The sequence below is a fragment of the Aegilops tauschii genome, chromosome 7, assembly GCF_002575655.3.
Source record: "Aegilops tauschii subsp. strangulata cultivar AL8/78 chromosome 7, Aet v6.0, whole genome shotgun sequence".
Lineage (NCBI taxonomy): Eukaryota > Viridiplantae > Streptophyta > Magnoliopsida > Poales > Poaceae > Aegilops > Aegilops tauschii.
This window is the reverse complement of record NC_053041.3, coordinates 609612310-609633581: the sequence shown is the minus strand read 5'-3', so window position 1 is coordinate 609633581 and position 21272 is coordinate 609612310. Positions and strand designations below refer to the sequence as shown.

General features: G+C 43.0%; 1 protein-coding gene and 2 non-coding genes across 4 annotated transcripts; all 3 read left to right on the top strand.

Moving 5' to 3' along the window:
* The first annotated feature begins 8808 nt into the window (after nucleotides 1–8808).
* TRNAE-CUC (transfer RNA glutamic acid (anticodon CUC)) lies at nucleotides 8809–8881 on the top strand. The gene has a single exon. It is a non-coding gene; the product is annotated as a tRNA-Glu (tRNA).
* A 537-nt stretch (nucleotides 8882–9418) lies between these two features.
* LOC109785788 (E3 ubiquitin-protein ligase GW2) lies at nucleotides 9419–11255 on the top strand. Of its 2 annotated transcripts, none has more exons than XM_040396918.3 (5): nucleotides 9419–9914; nucleotides 9996–10047; nucleotides 10288–10333; nucleotides 10553–10634; nucleotides 10697–11255. In XM_040396918.3, the coding sequence occupies exons 1-5, from the start codon at nucleotides 9726–9728 to the stop codon at nucleotides 10742–10744; spliced, it is 417 nt and encodes a 138-aa protein (XP_040252852.1). In that variant the 5' UTR covers nucleotides 9419–9725; the 3' UTR covers nucleotides 10745–11255. The 2 variants fall into 2 exon arrangements, with proteins under 2 accessions (XP_040252852.1, XP_020199966.1); XM_020344377.4 differs by having other exon boundaries at nucleotides 9434–9914; nucleotides 10725–11255.
* Nucleotides 11256–11881: 626 nt separating this feature from the next.
* On the top strand, nucleotides 11882–11954 carry TRNAE-CUC (transfer RNA glutamic acid (anticodon CUC)). Its single transcript has one exon. It is a non-coding gene; the product is annotated as a tRNA-Glu (tRNA).
* The last annotated feature ends 9318 nt before the right edge of the window (nucleotides 11955–21272 follow it).

Genomic DNA, 21272 nt, shown 5'->3' with positions numbered 1-21272 from the left:
AAAGCTAACCACTTCTCCCATTGCAAGAAAGATCAATCTAGTAGGCCAAACCAAACTAATAATTCAAAGAGACTTGCAAAGATAACCAATCATACATAAAAGAATTCAGATTTGACTCAAATATTGTTCATAGATAATCTTGATCATAAACCCACAATTCATCGGATCTCGACAAACACCGCAAAAGAAGATTACATCGAATAGATCTCCACAAGAGAGGGGGAGAACATTGTATTGAGATCCAAAAAGAGAGAAGAAGCCATCTAGCTAATAACTATGGACCCGAAGGTCTGAAGTAAACTACTCACACTTCATCGGAGAGGCCCTGGAGATGATGCAGAGGCCCTCCGTGATCAATGCCCCTTCTGGCGGAGCTCCGGAACAGGCCCCAAGATGGGATCTCGTAGGTACAGAAAGTTGCGGCGGTGGAATTAGGTTTTTGGCTCCGTATCTGGTAGTTTGGGGGTACGTAGGTATATATAGGAGGAAGAAGTACGTCGGTGGAGCAACGAGGAGCCCACGAGGGTGGAGGGCGCGCCTGGGGGGGTAGGCGCGCCCCCTACCTCGTGCCTTCCTCGTTGATTGCTTTACGTAGGGTCCAAGTCCTCTGGATCACGTTCGTTCCGAAAATCACGTTCCCGAAGGTTTCGTTCCGTTTGGACTCCGTTTGATATTCTTTTTCTGCAAAACTCTGAAATAGGCAAAAAAATAGCAATTCTGGACTGGGCCTCCGGTTAGTAGGTTAGTCCCAAAAGTAATATAAAAGTGTATAATAAAGCCCAATAATGTCCAAAACAGAATATAATATAGCATGAAGCAATCAAAAATTATAGATACGTTGGAGACGTATCAAGCATCCCCAAGCTTAATTCCTGCTCGTCCTCGAGTAGGTAAATGATAAAAATAGAATTTTTGATGCGGAGTGCTACTTGGCATAATTTCAATGTAATTCTTCTTAATTGTGGTATGAATATTCAGATCCGAAAGATTCAAGACAAAAGGTTAATATTGACATAAAAACAATAATACTTCAAGCATACTAACAAAGCAATTATGTCTTCTCAAAATAACATGGCCAAAGAAAGTTATCCCTACAAAATCATATAGTCTGGCTATGCTCTATCTTCATCACACAAAATATTTAAATCATGCACAACCCCGGTTTCAGCCAAGCAATTGTTTCATACTTTAGAATTTTCAAAATTTTCAACTTTCGCGCAATACATGAGTGTGAGCCATGGACATAGCACTACATGGGGAATAGAATATGGTGGTTGTGGAGAAGACAAAAAGGAGAAGATAGTCTCACATCAACTAGGCGTATCAACGGGCTATGGAGATGCCCATCAATAGATATCAATGTGAGTGAGTAGGGATTGCCATGCAACGGATGCACTAGAGCTATAAGTGTACGAAAGCTCAAAAAGAAACTAAGTGGGTGTGCATCCAACTCGCTTGCTCATGAAGACCTAGGGCATTTTGAGGAAGCCCATCATTGGAATATACAAGCCAAGTTCTATAATGAAAAATTCCCACTAGTATATGAAAGTGACAAAATGAGAGACTTTCTATCATGAAGATCTTGGTGCTACTTTGAAGCACAAGTGTGGTAAAAGGATAGTAGCATTGTCCCTTCTCTCTTTTTCTCTCATTTTTTTATTTTTTTTATTTGGGCCTTTTCTCTTTTTTTTTATGGCCTCTTTTCCTTTTTTCGTCCGGAGTCTCATCCCGACTTGTGGGGGAATCATAGACTCCATCATCCTTTCCTCACATGGGACAATGCTCTAATAATGATGATCATCACATTTCTATTTACTTTACAACTCAAGAATTACAACTCAATACTTAGAACAAAATATGACTATACGAATGCCTCCGCGGTGTACCGAGATGTGCAATGAATCAAGAGTGACATGTATGAAAGAATTATGAACGGTGACTTTGCCACAAATACGATGTCAACTACATGATCATGCAAAGCAATATGACAATGATGGAGCGTGTCATAATAAACGGAACGGTGGAAAGTTGCATGGCAATATATCTCGGAATGGCTATGGGAATGCCATAATAGGTAGGTATGGTGGCTGTTTTGAGGAAGGTTTATAGTAGGTGTAAGATACCGGCGAAAAGTGCGCGGTATTAGAGAGGCTAGCAATGGTGGAAGGGTGAGAGTGCGTATAATCCATGGACTCAACATTAGTCATAAAGAACTCATATACTTATTGCAAAAATCTACAAGTTATCAAAGCAAAGTACTACACGCATGCTCCTAGGGGAAGGGTTGGTAGGAGTTAACCATCGCGCGATCCCGACCTCCACACATAAGGAAGACAATCAATAAATATATCGTGCTCCAACTTCATCACATAACGGTTCACTATACGTGCATGCTACGGGAATCACAAACTTTAACACAAGTATTTCTCAAATTCACAACTACTCAACTAGCATGACTCTAATATCACCATCTTTATATCTCAAAACAATCATCAAGCATCAAACTTTTCTTAGTATTCAACACACTCATAAGAATTTTTTACTATTCTTGAATACCAAGCATATTAGGATTATTTAAGAAAATTACCATGCTATTTAAGACTCTCAAAATAATCTAAGTGAATCATGAGAGATCAATAGTTTCTATAAAACAAATCCACCACTGTGCTCTAAAAGATATAAGTGAAGCACTAGAGCAAAACTATATAACTCAAAAGATATAAGCGAAGCACATAGAGTATTCTAACAAATTCCAAATCATGGATGGCTCTCTCAAAAGGTGTGTACAGTAAGTATGATTGTGGTAAACTAAAAAGCAAAGACTCAAATCATACAATACGCTCCAAGCAAAACACATATCATGTGGTGAATAAAAATATAGCTCCAAGTAAAGTTACCGATGGAAGTAGACGAAAGAGGGGATGCCTTCCGGGGAATCCCCAAGCTTTGGCTTTTAGGTATCCTTAGATTATCTTGGGGTGCCATGGGCATCCCCAAGCTTTGGCTCTTGCCACTCCTTGTTCCATAATCCATCAAATCTTTCACCCAAAACTTGAAAACTTCACAACACAAAACTCAACAGAAAATCTCATGAGCTCCGTTAGCGAAAGAAAAGAAAACACCACTTCAAGGTACTATAATGAACTCATTATTTATTTATATTGGTGTTAAAATTACTGTATTCCAACTTCTCTATGGTTTATAAACTATTTTACTAGCCATAGATTCATCAAAATAAGCAAACAACACACGAAAAACAGAATCTGTCAAAAACAGAACAGTCTGTAGTAATCTGTAACTAACGCAAACTTCTGGAACGTGAAAAATTCAGCCAAATTAGGAAGTTCTACATAATTTGTTTATTGATATACAGCATAAAGAATCAACTAAAAAGCACATTTCTGTGATTTATTAAAACTAATTTCGTGCGCACAAAGTTTCTGTTTTCTACAGCAGAATCAAAATAACGATTATCGTAGGTTATCCTAACGGTTTTACTTGGCACAAACACTAATTAAAACACAAAAACGAATCTAACCAGAGGCTAGACAAATTATTTATTCCTAAACAGAAGCAAAAAGCAAAAAAAACTAAAATAAAATTGGGTTGCCTCCCAACAAGCGCTATCGTTTAACGCCCCTAGCTAGGCATAATAGCAAGGATAGATCTAGGTATTGCCATCTTTGGTGGGCAACCCATAAGTGGCTCTCATGATAGATTCATATGGTAATTTTATTTTCTTTCTAGGGAAGTGTTCCATGCCTTTCCTCAACATAAATTGGAATCTAATATTCCCTTCCTTCATATCAATAATTGCACCAATCGTTCTAAGAAAAGGTCTACCAAGAATAAGAGGACAATGAAGGATTGCAATCTATATCAAGAACGATAAAATCTACGGGCACATAGTTCCTATTTGCAACAATAAGAACATCATTGATTCTTCCCATAGGTTTTTTAATAGTGGAGTCCGCAAGGTGCAAATTTAAAGAGCAATCATCAAGTTCATGGAAACCTAGCAAATTGCACAAAGCTTTCGGAATCGTGGAAACACTAGCACCCAAATCACACAAAGCATAACACTCATGATCTTTAATTTTAATTTTAATAGTAGGTTCCCACTCATCATAAAGTTTTCTAGGGATAGAAACTTCCAACTCGAGTTTTTCTTCATAAGATTGCATCAAAGCATCAACGATATGTTTAGTAAAAGTCTTATTTTGACTATAAGCATGCGGAGAATTTAGCATGGATTGCAACAAGGAAATACAATCTATCAAAGAGCAATTGTCATAATTAAATTCCTTGAAATCCAAAATAGTGGGTTCATTGATGTCTAAAGTTTTAACTTCTTCAATCCCACTTCTACCAATTTTTGCATCAAGATCTAAAAACTCCGAATTTTTGGAACGTCTTCTAGGTAAAGGTAAATCATCTTCAGTCTCGTTATTATCAAGATTCATATTGCAAAACAAAGATTTAATAGGGGACACATCAATAAATTTTAGATCTTCATCTTTATTCTCGTAGAAATTAGAAGAACACGCTTTCATAAAGCACTCTTTCTTAGCACGCATCCTAGCGGTTCTTTCTTTGCACTCATCAATGGAAATTCTCATGGCTTTGAGAGACTCATTGATATCATGCTTAGGTGGAATAGATCTAAGTTTCAAAGAATCAACATCGAGAGAAATTCTATCAACGTTCCTAGCCAATTCATCAACTTTAAGCAATTTTTCTTCAAGCAAAGCATTGAAATTCTTTTGCAAATTCATAAACTCTTTAACACTATTCTCAAATTCAGAGGGCATCTTATTGAAATTTCCATAAGAATTGTTGTAGGAATTACCATAATTATTAGAGGAATTACTAGGAAAGGGCCTAGGATTAAAATTCCTCTATACGCGTTGTTGCCAAAATTATTCCGACCAACAAAATTCACATCCATAGATTCATTATTATTCTCAATCAAAGTAGACAAAGGCATATCATTAGGATCCGAAGAAACACTTTAGTAGCAAATAATCTCATAAGTTCATCCATCTTTCCACTCAAAACATTAATTTCTTCTATCGCGTGCACTTTTTTATTAGTAGATCTTTCAGTGTGCCATTGAGAATAATTAACCATAATATTATCTAGGAGTTTAGTAGCTTCTCCTAAAGTGATTTCCATAAAAGTGCCTCCCGCGGCCGAATCTAAAAAATTTCTAGAAGCAAAATTCAATCCGGCATAAAAAAAATTGGATGATCATCCACAAATTCAGACCATGAGTGTGGCAATTACGTATCATTAATTTCATCCTCTCCCAAGCTTGTGCAACATGTTCATGATCAAGTTTCTTAAAATTCATAATATCGTTTCTAAGAGAGATGATTTTAGCGGGAGGAAAATACTTAGAGATAATAGCATCTTTGCACTTATTCCAAGAATCAATACTATTTTTAGGCAAAGACGAAAACCACACTTTAGCACGATCTCTAAGCGAAAAAGGAAATAGCTTCAGTTTAACAATATCATTATCAACATCCCTCTTCTTTTGCATATCACACAAATCAACAAAGCTATTTAGATGGGTAGCGGCATCTTCACTAGGAAGGCCGGCAAATTGATCTTTCATAACAAGATTCAACAAAGTAGCATTAATCTCACAAGATTCGGCATCATTTAGAGGAGCGATCGGAGTGCTAAGAAAATCATTATTGTTGGTATTGCTAAAGTCACACAATTTGGTATTATCTTGAGCCATCATGACAAACAAGCAATCCAACACACAGGCAAATAAAAAGCAAGCGAAAAGAGGCGAACGGAAAAGTGAGGGCGAATAAAACGGCAAGGGTGAAGTGGGGGAGAGGAAAACGAGAGGCAAATGGCAAATAATGTAGTGCGAAGGAGATGAGTTTGTGATGGGTACTTGGTATGGCTTGACTTGAGCGTAGACTCCCCGGCAACGGCGCCAGAAATGGCTCGTTGTCGGGAGTCCAAATCTTGACTTGACCTTGCGTAAGCCTCCCGGGCAACGGCACCAGAAATCCTTCTTGCTACCTCTTGAGCACTGCGTTGGTTTTCCCTTAAAGAGGAAAGGGTGATGCAGTAAAGCAGCGTAAGTATTTCCCTCAGTTTTTGAGAACCAAGGTATCAATACAGTAGGAGGCCACGCACGAGTCCCTCGCACCTACACAAACAAACAAGAACCTCGCAACCAACGCGATAAAGGGGTTGTGAATCCCTTCACGGTCTCTTACGAGAGTGAGATCTGATAGAGATGATAAGATAATATTTTTGGTATTTTTGTGATAAAGATGCAAAGTAAATAAAGCAAAGTAAACGGCAACGGGAATAGCAAAGTATAGGAAGATTAATATGATGGAAAATAGATCCGGGGGCCATAGGTTTCACTAGTGGCTTCTCTCAAGATAGCATAAGTATTTGCGATGGGTGAACGAATTACTGTCGAGCAATTGATAGAATTGAGCATAGTTATGAGAATATCTAGGTATGATCATGTATATAGGCATCACGTCCGAGGCAAGTAGACCGACTCCTGCCTGCATCTACTACTATTACTCCACACATCGACCGCTATCCAGCATGCATCTAGAGTATTAAGTTCATGAAGAACAGAGTAATGCATTAAGAAAGATGACATGATGTAGAGGGATAAATTCATGCAATATGATATAAACCCCATCTTTTTATCCTCGATGGCAACAATACAATACGTGCCTTGCTGCCCCTACTGTCACTGGGAAAGGACACCGCAACCCAAAGCTAACCACTTCTCCCATTGCAAGAAAGATCAATCTAGTAGGCCAAACCAAACTGATAATTCGAAGAGACTTGCAAAGATAACCAATCATACATAAAAGAATTCAGATTTGACTCAAATATTGTTCATAGATAATCTTGATCATAAACCCACAATTCATCGGATCTTGACAAACACACCGCAAAAGAAGATTACATCGAATAGATCTCCACAAGAGAGGGGGAGAACATTGTATTGAGATCCAAAAAGAGAGAAGAAGCCATCTAGCTAATAGCTATGGACCCGAAGGTCTGAAGTAAACTACTCACACTTCATCGGAGAGGCCTTGGAGATGATGTAGAGGCCCTCCGTGATCAATGCCCCTTCCGGCGGAGCTCCGGAATAGGCCCCAAGATGGGATGTCGTAGGTACAGAAAGTTGCGGCGGTGGAATTAGGTTTTTGGCTCCGTATCTGTTAGTTTGGGGGTACGTAGGTATATATAGGAGGAAGAAGTACGTCGGTGGAGCAATGAGGGGCCCACGAGGGTGGAGGGCGCGCCTGGGGGGGTAGGCGCGCCCCCCTACCTCGTGCCTTCCTCGTTGATTGCTTTACGTAGGGTCCAAGTCCTCTCGATCACGTTCGTTCCGAAAATCACGTTCCCGAAGGTTTCATTCCGTTTGGACTCCATTTGATATTCTTTTTTGCGAAACTCTGAAATAGGCAAAAAAACAGCAATTCTGGGCTGGGCCTCCGGTTAGTAGGTTAGTCCCAAAAGTAATATAAAAGTGTATAATAAAGCCCAATAATTTCCAAAATAGAATATAATATAGCATGAAGCAATCAAAAATTATAGATACGTTGGAGACGTATCAAGCCCCTGCAGGACCGCCGCCACCAGCCATCGCCTTGGCGAGAGCGACAAGTTCCGTAGCTGGGCAAGGAGCGCGCCGATAAGCCCCGCGAATAGCAGTGCCTCCTCCTCGAGGACGCGAGCAGCAGAGAGGCGACAGTGAGCAAGGGGTGGTCGCGGAGCGGGTGGTCAGTGGGGAAGACGAGGAGCAGCTTGAGGTGGGAGTGGAGCTCGCGGCATGGTGAGGAGGGGACAACTGGAGCATCATCGCTCGCGGTGGGGAGAGAGGGGGGAGGGAGAGAGAGTCTTTTTTCCTTTTGCGAGAAGCAGCATGTTCTATCATTTTTTAGAGTGATTTTTTGCTAGAAAAGCTGACGTGACGCTGCCCAGTCAGCAGTCGACATGGTCAAAACCGGGAGGAGGTTTGAAACTTAAACCAGATGTTTAGTTTGGAGTGTGGGTTGACCAGTTGTGTAGTTCAGGGTTTAAACTTAAACCGAGTGGCAAGTTTAAAGTTGTAAAGGGGACTTTTCTTAAAACAGTATGTCATTACGAACTGTAAAAAAAGGACAGACTCAGTGCATAAAAGCTCCCACACGAGGTAGGGTCTGGGGAAGGATTATAGGAACCTAGTCTTACCCCTGCAAAGTGCAATGCAGAGAGGCTGGTTCAAACCCAAGACCTCTTGGCACAAGTAGGGAGGACTTCACCACTGCGCCAGGCATGTCGTTATGAACTGTAATCACATTAATTTCTTCAGTGTAAGACCGCAGGATGTAGTGTTAGTAACAAACAGTTTGAGATATCTTTCTGCAATACTCCATGAAAGCAGAAGGCTTGCAATACTCCATGATGAGCTGCTGACTAGTTTCCGGTGGTATTTGAATATTTGATCAGTTGTGTACCACGTGTATGGTTATCTCCTCAACGTAGGGAGGCAGGCAGATTTCTCCAACTTTGTCCAAGAAAAAGCACAGCATACGAGTTTGCTTGATTCCCACGATCCGCCTTGTCTCAACTTTCAACAGTCCATGTGTATGCGTTGATACACGGCGGAATTTGTAATGGATCAAATAGAGCAAATGTAGTTTTCTCTCGGTTTGTGGTTTGTTTCTAGGCATGTCAGCTTATGCCCAGCTCTATCGTTTGTGCTGTTTGTGTGTGCTGTAATCCAGGTCAGATATATTTTAGTGTCAACAGCACTACCAATCCGTCGTAGTCTAGGTGGTTAGGATACTCGGCTCTCACCCGAGAGACCCGGGTTCAAGTCCCGGCGACGGAAATCTCCTTTTTTTTGTTTTCCAAAATTTCACTGAAGTTTTTTCCTTTTTTTTACGGAGGAAAGTTTCCCTAAAGTTGAATGATCATTGTTCCTGATCCGAGTGAAGGATAAATGCATCTGGTAATGTGCTGTTGATATCGAAGCTCCTTCTGTTACATGCTCACTGCTGATATAGGAGACAGTTTGTCACCCCTGAACAGCTGGGTAAAATTATCTTCATTTTGAGATTGCTTTGTAGGAGTAGTTTCTAGTGAAAGCAAATGCTCATAATAAGGTAAATCTGAGCAAGCTAGATGCTTGATGAGCTGGCGGCCAGTTTGTGATGGCAGTCTTAACCTTTAGAGACACCGATCCACTGGGAGGCATTTGATCATGTGTTACCATGGGAAATTCAGAGATGTGTTATATGGATCAAAGAAAACACCACGGCGAGCAGACATGGCATGCTCCTCGTCCTAGCCTAGAAATCTATTTTCATTTCCCTATATATTTTTCATCAGTTTGATATAAAAAGTTCTCGGCATGCTCTTCTGCTTCACCAAAGCAATCTGCTTCTGCGGAAAGCGACGTGACGACGAGCGCATCACGGCCGTCCACTCTGGTCTGAAAAGAAGAGGAGTCCAAAAATTGATTCCTTTCTTCCTTCCCTCCACTTCTCCTTTCCCTCCGCCGATCAAAAAGCAGAGCCACCCCACCACCACCTCCACCCACCGACGGCCACCTCCCGCTCTGCTGCTCTGCTCCTTCCACACCCGCAGGCCACAGCGATGCGGCTGTGGTGGGACTATAAACTCGGTTCCGGCCGTATCAGCTCAGTCTCCCACTCCCCGGGATCGCAACCACAATGGGCAACGCTGCGCCGCGCGGTCCGGCGGTGGAGGAGCGGCTGACGCAGCCGCGCCGCCTCGTCCGGCAGCTCTCCGACCTGGACTCCGACCGGCTCCGGCGGCTCATCCGCTCCGGCGACCTCGCGCCGTGCTTCGACGCCGCCGAGGAGGACGGACGCGCAGTGGAGTGCCCCATCTGCTTCCACGTACGTACGCATGAAGCATGATGACTCACAATTGGGCTTTCTCTCTTGCGTTCTGATTTTTTGTTTTCCCGATCGATGCAGTTCTACCCGAGTTTGAATCGATCCAAGTGCTGCGGCAAAGGGATCTGCACAGGTAATCCGTCGAGCTACAGCACTTCCTCTTGAAGATTTCTGTCAAGATTTTGCTCAAATTTGTACTCAGATTCAGAAGTGGTTATTTCCTATATTGGGCTATGTGTCCTCAGAGCTATACTAATCGAATATCATAGCTTATAAAGCATGCTCCCATTTCCTTTAAAATGATGCTACATCTCAGAGAACTTTTTTAAGTGTCATCACGATTCTGAAGGTCTCCTGTTTCATTGTTGCGCAGAGTGCTTCTTGCAGTTGATGCCGTCGAAGGCTTCCAAAGCTGTCCAGTATCCTTCTTTGCTACCTAGCTAGTGTGCAATACTCTGCACACCAGCTGTAGATTCTTTACCCATGAACATCTGTACCAAATTTAATCTGATACGTGTTGCTTCTGTTTTTATACTGAAGGATCTTTACCTTTATTCATGAATTGGGCCTAAAATCTGACTGTTTACTAGCTGATTTTTGGCATCTGAATCACCTTGGGCCCTTAACTGGCAATGCAGCTGCCCATTCTGCAAAACCGCAGCCTACGCTGTCGAATACCGCGGTGCTAGAACCTTGAGTGAGAAGAAACTTCAACGAGAAGTAAGCTTTCAGCCCAGAGATTCTGATCAACATAAAGCATCATACTACCTGATATTTGCCAGCAAAACTTTTATTCCGAATTTCTTACAGGAAGAACAGAGCGTTTATGAGGGTGCGACAAGAATACATTCCAAGAACGCCGGGGGACATATCCTACTACCATAGAAGTTGCAAGCCCAATTTTGCAGTGCTAAAAGCTCGCTTAGCAAACTGTTAATTTTTATGACCCCTGGAGAGAAATTTCAAGGCTTCATATATCATTTGTCTGTACGATTCTTAGACAATGATAAGAATTGTTTTAGATATAGATGTTTGCAGAACAGAGTAAATGCTAGTACTCCAAACTGAAACAAAAATATTCTTCCAGAACGGTTCTGTAGCTTGCTCTGAAGAGAACGATAAAAGTCCAAAGTTTTCAGGCCCTAAATTATATTTGTGGCGTCCAGCCATCATGCAGCCGGAGTTGCTTTGATTCCGGGCGGTGCACCTTGCCTGTTGCGGAATCCCTGCCTGTAATTCTTTTATCTTTATCATTTCTACTTTGGTAAGCTTTGGAGGTGTGCGCTCACTCTTGAGTCTTAACTACTGTCGAAGTTACAGAATGTGACAGTATCAAATGTATTCTTCAGTCCAGATGAAAACTTTTTGCTCGTTTCAGGATTCTTCGGATGAGGTGCAACCTAGTAATACGTTGCAATCAGTTGTGCTGTGAACTCTCTACTGTACTTTTAGAAGCTGAAGGCTGTTTAAGCACCATGTGCATTTACAGTACGCTTACTGGATCAGATTGCAGAACATTCAGTGCAGCGTCTGAATAAGAATGCAGATTTTTAACTGAACTGTTCATGAATGGCATCCATTTCCATTTCCCAGCGATGCATTTTCATACCAAAGCCAGCGGGAACACAGTATAGAAACTTCCAACGTAGGGAGGAGGCAGGAAGGTTGCTGGAAATTTCAGCCAAGACAAACACATGATATGTTGGTTTGGATTCTCAGGATCCTCTTTGTCTGAATTTGGAACAGTCCATGTGTTCGCGTGCATGGCGGAATTCAAATATGCATGGGATCAAATAGAGCAAATGCGGTTTGTAGATCTTTTCTAGCCATGTCTGAATCAAACAAAGCTGCGGCCCAGCTCATACCCAGCCCTATCGTTCGTGCAAGAATATGGCTTGACCTCCGTTGGTGCTAATTTTGTGTGGTGTGCCGGAACAGATAGGTTTTAGTATTTTCAAAATCACCATTCCGTCGTAGTCTAGGTGGTTAGGATACTCGGCTCTCACCCGAGAGACCCGGGTTCAAGTCCCGGCGACGGAAATCTTTTCTTTTTCAACTTTTTCCTAAAGTTGAACCCTCATTGACACTGAAATGTACTGTACAGTATATTCAGAAGCTTTTTCATTTCTCTATCTATTTCTCCAGTTCAGTTTGGCAATCTGCTTCTGCGAAAAGCGACGTCACGATCGGCGCATCGCGGCCGTCCACTCCGCTCCGATCCTGTTTGAAAAGAAAGACGAGTCCAAAATTTGATCCCTTGCTTCCTTCCCCCTCGCCGATCAAAAAGCAGCCACCCCAACCCACCGGCGGCCATCTGCTGCTCTGCTCCTTCCACACCCGCAGGCCGCAGCGATGCGGCGGCCGCGGCGGGCTATAAAACCTGCTCCCACACGTAGCAGAACTACTAACTGAATATCGTTGCTTATAAAGCATACGCCCCCATTCCATTAAAATAATAGTGCTTCATCGCAGAGAAGTATTTGACTGTCATCACTATTCTAAGTTCTCAAATATCCTGTTCTGTCTGTTTCATTGTTGTGCACAGTGCTTATTTCAGTTGATGCCGTCGAAGGCCTCCAAAGCTGTCCAGTATCCTACTTTGCTATCTAGCTAGTGTGCAATACTCTGCACATGTATTATACCCCATGAGCATATTTAACAGATTTATAATCTGATACTTGTTTATACTGAAGAATCTTTACTTTGATGTACTGGCCTTCAAATCTTACTGTTCTCTAGCTGAATTTTGCATCTGTCCTTTGGGCCCTTGACTAGCAATGCAGCTGCCCATTCTACAAAACCACATACTACGCTGTTGAATACCGCAGTGCTAGAACCCTGAGTGAGAAGAAACTTCAGCAAGAAGTAAGCTTTCTGCCCAGTGATTCTGATCAACATACAGCATCATTGTCAGGACCCGAAGAGAGGGGAGAGATTTGTATAGCTAAATACAGGAATAATTTGTGGAAGAAATCTCAATCTCGGCTGTATTGATGTAAGAGTAGTGTTTAGGGTTCTTGTTCAAGCCACGATAGGCAAGGCAGTTGAGGAATTCGATAATGATTCGGTCCAGCCACAACCCGGCTGTTTATAGGCTGGCCAATGGTAACTAAAGAAAATGCTGTAACTGAAATAAATGCTACAGTAAAGTGATGAGGATCCAACGGTGGCGATCTATCCAAGAGCCATCGTGGCCGTTGGTTGTCTGAAACGGTATTGTCGGATCTGCTACACCCCTTCTCTGAATCTCACAGGATAACTGAATAATGGACACTTCAGTCCTGACATTACCCCCTTCTTGAGAAACGACATGTCCTCATGGCGCTTGCTCTTGATCTCTCCATCCTTGTGTAGTTGTCCGAAAGAACTCAGGGAATGTGTATTTTATGAAATCTACACCCTCCCAAGTTGCATCTTCAGGTGGCAGATTTTCCCACTGGATATACCACTGGACCACCGGCAGATTGTGTCGAGGAACCTATCTGACTTGAAGAACTGTTGCAGGACCAGTCTTGATTGTACCATCAGCTGTGACCATTGGCAGGTTAGGACTGGGAATGGCTTTTGAGCCGATGTGTTTCTTCAACTGACTAACATGAAACACAGGGTGGATTTTCACATGAGCAGGAAACTGCAACTTGTAAGCCACTTTGCCCACTTTCTGGGTGATCATAAATGGACCATAGAACTTGTTTTGTAGTTTCAAAGCCCCACGAAATCCAAATGTTGCAAGCCTATAAGGAGCCATTTTCAGATACACCATATCTCCCACTGCAAACACTCTTTCACTTCTCTTCATGTCTGCATACTTTTTCATTCTATTCTGAGCTTGCTGCAAATTGGACTTTAAGTGTTCTAACATCAGTTGTTTATCTTCTAGAAAGGAGTGTGCTTCCTCATCTTCAGGACCAGGTATAGCTAGCTCAGATATTAATGGTGGGGGAAAACCATATAAAGCTTGAAAGGGGGACATCTTCAGAGCAGTATGATAAGTAGTGTTGTACCAGAATTCAGCTAGGGAAAGCCAAGAAGACCACTTCTTGGGTTGATCAGTAGTCATGCATCTTAAATAAGTTTCTACACACTGATTCACTCTTTCTGTTTGACCATCTGTTTGTGGGTGGTAGGCAGTACTGTACCTCAACTCACTATGAAGAGCAGCAAAGATATCTTTCCACAATTTGCTAGTGAAAATTCTATCTCTATCAGATATGATCAGCTTAGGTAGTCCATGCAATCTGATGATATTGTCTACAAATGCTTGAGCCACACTCAGTATTGTGTAGGGATGTGATAGTGGAATGAAATGAGCATATCTGGTGAATCTGTCCACCACTACCAATATGACCTCCTTACCTTGAGAATTAGGCAGTCCTTCTATGAAATCCATAGATACATGTTGCCATGCCATGTCAGCCATATGTAGAGGCTCTAATAAACCAGGTTGTAGACAATTTTCATGCTTGGCCCTCTGACAAATAGGACATGCAGCAATAAAATTTTCCACGGCTGCTTTCAAACCAGGCCAATAAAATATGCCTTTCACTCTCTGATGTGTAGCTCTTGTGCCTGAATGTCCACCAACAGGAGAGCTGTGCAAGGCAGTAATTAGTCTGGTTCTCAAGTTAGACACATCTCCTACCATGATTCTGCCCTTATATCTAATAATACCAGCTGTCAAGCTATAGTCAGGCATGGTATTATTGTGTTGTAACAGCAGTTGCTCCAGAAATTTTTTGGTGACTGGGTCTTTAGGATAGCTGTCCACCAGTTCTTGTGCCCACACTGGAGTAGCAACAGAGATGGCCATGCAGGAAGGAAGCAACCTAGACAGGGCATCAGCTACTTTGTTTTGTACACCCTTTTTGTACTGGATCTTGAAATTGAATTCCAATAACTTCATCATTAATTTGTGTTGAACTCCTTCAGTGATCTTCTGATCAGTGATAAATTTCAGGGATTGTTGATCAGTTTTAATGATTAGTTCATTACCTATGAGGTAATGTCTCCATTTCTTAAGTGCTTCTAGTATAGCTAGAGCTTCTTTCTCATAGGTGGAGAGAGTAGCATTTCTAGGGCATAAGGAGGAGCTGTAGTAAGCTAAGGGTCTACCTTGTTGCATCAGTACTGCTCCTATACCCTTCCCAGAAGCATCAGTTTCCAATATGAAGGGTTTAGAGAAATCAGGCAGTGCTAGGACAGGAGCTGTGATTAGAGCTTGCTGAAGTTGACCAAATGCTCTGTCATGTTCAGGTTTCCAAGCAAATTGACCCTTCTTCAGAAGATCATGGAGAGGTCTGCATATAGTTCCATAACCTTTAATAAATCTCCTGTAATACCCAGTCCAAGAAAACTTCTCAATTTTGTCACATTATCAGGGGTTGGCCACTCAGCAATTGCTTTGATTTTCTGTGGGTCAGTTGCCACTCCTGCTGCAGAAATTATATGCCCAAGGTATTCCACTTGTTGGACTGCAAAGACACACTTGGACAATTTAGCACATAACTGGTTCTCCTTCAGTATTTTAAGCACTAATTCTATATGTTCCATGTGTTCTTTGAGAGATTTACTATAGATCGGGATATCATCAAAGAAGACCAAGACAAACTTTCTCAAATAAGGGCCAAAAATGTTGTTCATGAGTGCTTGGAAAGTGCCTGGTGCATTAGACAGTCCAAAGGGCATTACCAAGTATTCAAAATGCCCCAAAAAAGTTCTGAAGGCAGTTTTATGTATGTCATCTGGGTGCATTCGAATCTGGTGATATCCTACTCTCAAGTCCAGCTTGGAGAAGTACTGAGCTCCATTTAATTCATCAAGTAAATCTTCTATTACTGGTATGGGAAATGTGTTTTTCACAGTCACAGAGTTGAGTTTTCTGAAATCAGTGCATAATCTCATGGAGTTATCCTTCTTCTTCACTAAGATAACAGAAGCTGCATATGGGCTCTGGCTGTGTCTAATGAAATGGGCAGCCAACATTTTCTTGATTTGATCTTCCATTTCTTGCTTTTGGTGATGAGGTACCTGTCGTGGAATCGTCACGGCAGATGTGCTAGTGTGAGGACTTAGTCGTGAGGCCAACGCATCTATGCGGTAGCTTGAGAGGGGTTGATCGGGACGAGAGACGCAACACGCAAGACAAGAATTTAGACAGCTTCGGGCCCCGGGAAACATCATCCGGTGATAACCCTACATGCTGTTTGTGGCTAGGTCTCATTATGATCATGAGTGAGTCGTCGGTTTGGCCGGCTCTTTGTGTCTAGCCCTCGAGATTGTTTCTTGTTACTTGTCCCTCTTTGGGTGCCCTGCCCCTCCTTATATAAGTTGAAGGGGCGGGTTACATGACTAGTCCTAGTAGGATTAGGATTACTCTATTACAAGTGGAGTCCTAGTCTTGCTTCCTTTGTAAGGGAATATTCCTTACGCTTTCCTCTTAAGCCGGCCCACCATAACATGAGCCGGCCTTCTGGGCCTTGGGCCTAGTCTTCTATCTGACCCGCCGTCGGGGCCATCCATGAGTCGTCTGGTTCATGAGCTGTCTGACCAATGAGCCGCCAGACCCATGAGTCGCTAGTCCTCCGCTGGGTCATCGGTGAAATGCCAAGTCCGGCCGGGTCATACTTCCGGCTGGGTCATACCGCGGGGTATATCCCCGACATTAGCCCCCAGTTTAATTTGGATTTATCCATGTTAAACTGATCCTGTAAAATAAACACAAGAACAAACTAGATAGGTTGTGTTCCGGGTTAAATATTTTCCTGAACCGGCACCTGATCATCTTTAAGTCCTTGTCATTTCCTTGTTCATATGTATATGTCTATGATCTCATAGTAAATCTTCTTTAGCAGATATGTTTCAACTTTGTCAATGCAAAAAATTCAGATACTTCTTTTGAAAAGTCCGGGTCAATAGGCCAGCTTCAGAGTCAATTTGCTGGCATTGGTCTCTTGTATAGAAATATTGTAAGAAATAATCCACTTGAATCGGCTTCCAAAGTACCGGCTTAAAAGATATTGGTTTTGAAATACTCATCTGACTTTCAGCCGGCTTGAAGAGGTAAAACTTGCCGGTTTATCATAACCAAAATTGTCGGCTTGTAAATATTGATAGCACCGGGTCATAACTGTTGGTGACACCGGATCATGATTGTTGCAAACACCGGGTCAACTTGATCTTCTCAAAACTGAGAATTTGAAGATTTTTCCCCCTTATATGTATATCACCTGTAGCCCCCAAGTCTTAAGAGGAGAACATAGTGATAACTTAAGACTTGCTTCAATATAAGTGTTGCAACCCTGAAGAAATCCGGGTTATTCATCTCAATCATTAGTCATAAACTGAATATTCCACATATGTAGCCCCCAAGTGTCGGGTTGTCATGCCTGCAGCAACCTGGGACTTGTAATTGCCTTATGCTCATAAAAACTTCAACCAGTGTAGCCCCCAAGGGCCGGGTCATTATGCAATAATGAGCATGGACTTTGTAAATATAATCATGTAAACTTGACCAGCAATGTGTAGCCCCCAAGGGCCGGGTCAGTAAGATATTACCGAGCTGGGACTTTGTATATGATTCATTTATAATAACAGCATATGATGTAATCTCCACCATGGGGCTTGAACCCACGTCCACAAGGTTAAGAGCTTTGTACTCTACCAACTGAGTAGTGGATCTTTCAATATAATGGATTAAGGCTTGTGTACCTTGAATTTTTGACAGAAGCAATTGGTAGCCCCCAAGGGTCGGCTCATTTAGAATGTGATGAGTCGGGTCCTCAATAAGTTGAGCAAAAAATGACTTTGCATTAGCCCCCAAGTGCCATGGTACATGCTGTCAGTAACATGGGACTTGCATATTCGATGTAATATCAATTTGAATAATGTAGCCCCAAGTGTCGGGTCGTAAGCCTGCAGCGACTCGGGACTATTCCTTCCATTGTAGAATAAATCATATTCATTGATAAAATAATAGCCATTGCGCCAAAGCGACTTTGAATACCTCATTTGTTGATAAGTAAATCCGGAGTTTAAATACCCGGCGGCTCTTGGCCGATGGCAATTTAATACGCCTCCATTGTAAACCGGAATTTTTATAACCCGGCGGCTTATAACCTTTGAGAAAATCAAGAATTGATAACCCTTTTGAGATACCAATGTCAATTTTTGATGATGGGCTGGAACTTAATCATTTATGTAAATCATAGCTTTGTAAATCCTGCACAGAGTTTAAACAACATACGCCCTGGCGACTTAACGTCAAAAGCCAGGGCGGGTAACCACCCAAATGTAGTCTTATCCTGCACACAAGTAGATCATGTTGGAAATATGCCCTAGAGGCAATAATAAATGGTTATTATTATATTTCTTTGTTCATGATAATTGTCTATTGTTCATGCTATAATTGTGTTATCCGGAAATCGTAATACATGTGTGAATACATAGACCACAACGTGTCCCTAGTAAGCCTCTAGTTGACTAGCTCGTTGATCGACAGATAGTCATGGTTTCCTGACTATGGACATTGGATGTCGTTGATAACGGGATCACTTCATTAGGAGAATGATGTGATGGACAAGACCCAATCCTAAGCATAGCATAAAAGATCGTGTAGTTTCGTTTGCTAGAGCTTTTCCAATGTCAAGTATCTTTTCCTTAGACCATGAGATCGTGCAACTCCCGGATACCGTAGGAGTGCTTTGGGTGTGCCAAACGTCACAACGTAACTGGGTGACTATAAAGGTGCACTACGGGTATCTCCGAAAGTGTTTGTTGGGTTGGCACGGATCGAGACTGGGATTTGTCACTCCGTGTGACGGAGAGGTATCTCTGGGCCCACTCGGTAATGCATCATCATAATGAGCTCAGTGTGACTAAGGCGTTAGTCACGGGATCATGCATTACGGTACGAGTAAAGAGACTTGCCGGTAATGAGATTGAACAAGGTATTGGGATACCGACGATCGAATCTCGGGCAAGTAACATACCGATTGACAAAGGGAATTGTATACGGGATTGATTGAATCCTCGACATCGTGGTTCATCCGATGAGATCATCGTGGAACATGTGGGAACCAACATGGGTATCCAGATCCCGTTGTTGGTTATTGACCGGAGAGGCGTCTTGGTCATGTCTGCATGTCTCCCGAACCCGTAGGGTCTACACACTTAAGGTTCGGTGACGCTAGGGTTGTAGAGATATGAGTATGCGGAAACCCGAAAGTTGTTCGGAGTCCTGGATGAGATCCCGGACGTCACGAGGAGTTCCGGAATGGTCCGGAGGTGAAGAATTATATATAGGAAGTCAAGTTTCGGCCACCGGGAAAGTTTCGGGGGTTATCGGTAATGTACCGGGACCACCGGAAGGGTCCCGGGGGTCCACCGGGTGGGGCCACCTATCCCGGAGGGCCCCATGGGCTGAAGTGGGAAGGGAACCAGCCCCTAGTGGGCTGGGGCGCCCCCCATGGGCCTCCCCCCTGTGCCTAGGGTTGGAAACCCTAGGGTGGGGGGGGGGGGGCGCCCCACTTGCCTTGGGGGGCAAGTCCCCCCCTTGGCCGCCGCCCCCTCCCTTGATGGGATCTTGGCCGGAGCCCCCCCTCCCAGGGGGCCTATATAAAGGGGGGAGGGAGGGCAGCAACACAACAGCCTTGGGCGCCTCCCTCCTCCCCTGCTACACCTCTCCCTCTCGCAGAAGCTCGGCGAAGCCCTGCCGAGACCCGCTACATCCACCACCACGTCGTCGTGCTGCTGGATCTCCATCAACCTCTCCTTCCCCCTTGCTGGATCAAGGAGGAGACGTCGCTGCACCGTACGTGCGTTGAGCGCGGAGGTGCCATCCGTTCGGCACTCGGTCATCGGTGATTTGAATCACGGCGAGTACGACTCCGTCAACAACGTTCATTGGAACGCTTCCGCTCGCGATCTACAAGGGTATGTAGATGCACTCCTTTCCCCTCGTTGCTAGTATACTCCATAGATGGATCTTGGTGAGCGTAGGAAAATTTTAAAATTCTGCTACGATCCCCAACAGTGGCATCATGAGCCAGGCCTATGCGTAGTTACTATGCACGAGTAGAACACAAAGCAGTTGTGGGCGTTGATGTTGCCAATTCTTCTTGCCGCTACTAGCCGTATCTTGTTTCGGTGGTATTGTAGGATGAAGCAGCTCGGACCGACCTTACACGTACGCTTACGTGAGACAGGTTCCACCGACTGACATGCACTAGTTGCATAAGGTGGCTAGCGGGTGTCTGTCTCTCCTACTTTAGTCGGAACGGATTCGATGAAAAGGGTCCTTATGAAGGGTAAATAGAAATTGGCAAATCACGTTGTGGTTTTACGTAGGTAAGAAACGTTCTTGCTAGAAACCTATACAAGCCACGTAAAAAAACTTGCAACAACAATTAGAGGACGTCTAACTTGTTTTTGCAGCAAGTGCTATGTGATGTGATATGGCCAGAAGATGTGATGAATGATATATGTGATGTATGAGATTGATCATATTCTTGTAATAGGAATCACGACTTGCATGTCGATGAGTATGACAACCGGCAGGAGCCATAGGAGTTGTCTTTATTATTTTGTATGACCTGCGTGTCATTGAATAACGCCATGTAAATTACTTTACTTTGTTGCTAAACGCGTTAGCCATAGAAGTAGAAGTAATCGTTGGCGTGACGACTTCATGAAGACACAATGATGGAGATCATGATGATGGAGATCATGGTGTCATGCCGGTGAAGAAGATGATCATGGTGCCCCGAAGATGGAGATCAAAGGAGCATAATGATATTGGCCATATCATGTCACTATTTGATTGCATGTGATGTTTATCATGTTTTGCACCTTATTTGCTTAGAACGACGGTAGTAAGTAAGATGATCCCTTATGATAATTTCAAGAAAAGTGTTCCCCCTAACTGTGCACCGTTGCGAAGGTTCGTTGTTTCGAAGCACCACGTGATGATCGGGTGTGATAGATTCTAACGTTCGAATACAACGGGTGTTGACGAGCCTAGCATGTACAGACATAGCCTTGGAACACACGCAATACACTTAGGTTGACTTGACGAGCCTAGCATGTACAGACATGGCCTCGGAACACGGAGGACCGAAAGGTCGAGCATGAGTCGTATAGAAGATACGATCAACATGGAAATGTTCACCGATCTTGACTAGTCCGTCTCACGTGATGATCGGACACGGCCTAGTTAAACTCGGATCATGTTTCACTTAGATGACTAGAGGGATGTCTATCTGAGTGGGAGTTCATTGAGTAATTTGATTAGATGAACTTAATTATCATGAACTTAGTCTAAAATCTTTACACTATGTCTTGTAGATCAAATGGCCCACGTTG

What these genes read in the sequence shown, in the direction of transcription:
- LOC109785788 (XM_020344377.4), top strand. Translation starts at nt 9,726, where the DNA reads ATGGGCAACGCTGCGCCGCGCGGTCCGGCGGTGGAGGAGCGGCTGACG. An exon ending in AGTGCCCCATCTGCTTCCAC is followed by an intron (nt 9,915 to 9,995) that starts GTACGTACGCAT and finishes CGATCGATGCAG; the next exon opens with TTCTACCCGAGTTTGAATCG. An exon ending in AAGGCTTCCAAAGCTGTCCA is followed by an intron (nt 10,334 to 10,552) that starts GTATCCTTCTTT and finishes CTGGCAATGCAG; the next exon opens with CTGCCCATTCTGCAAAACCG.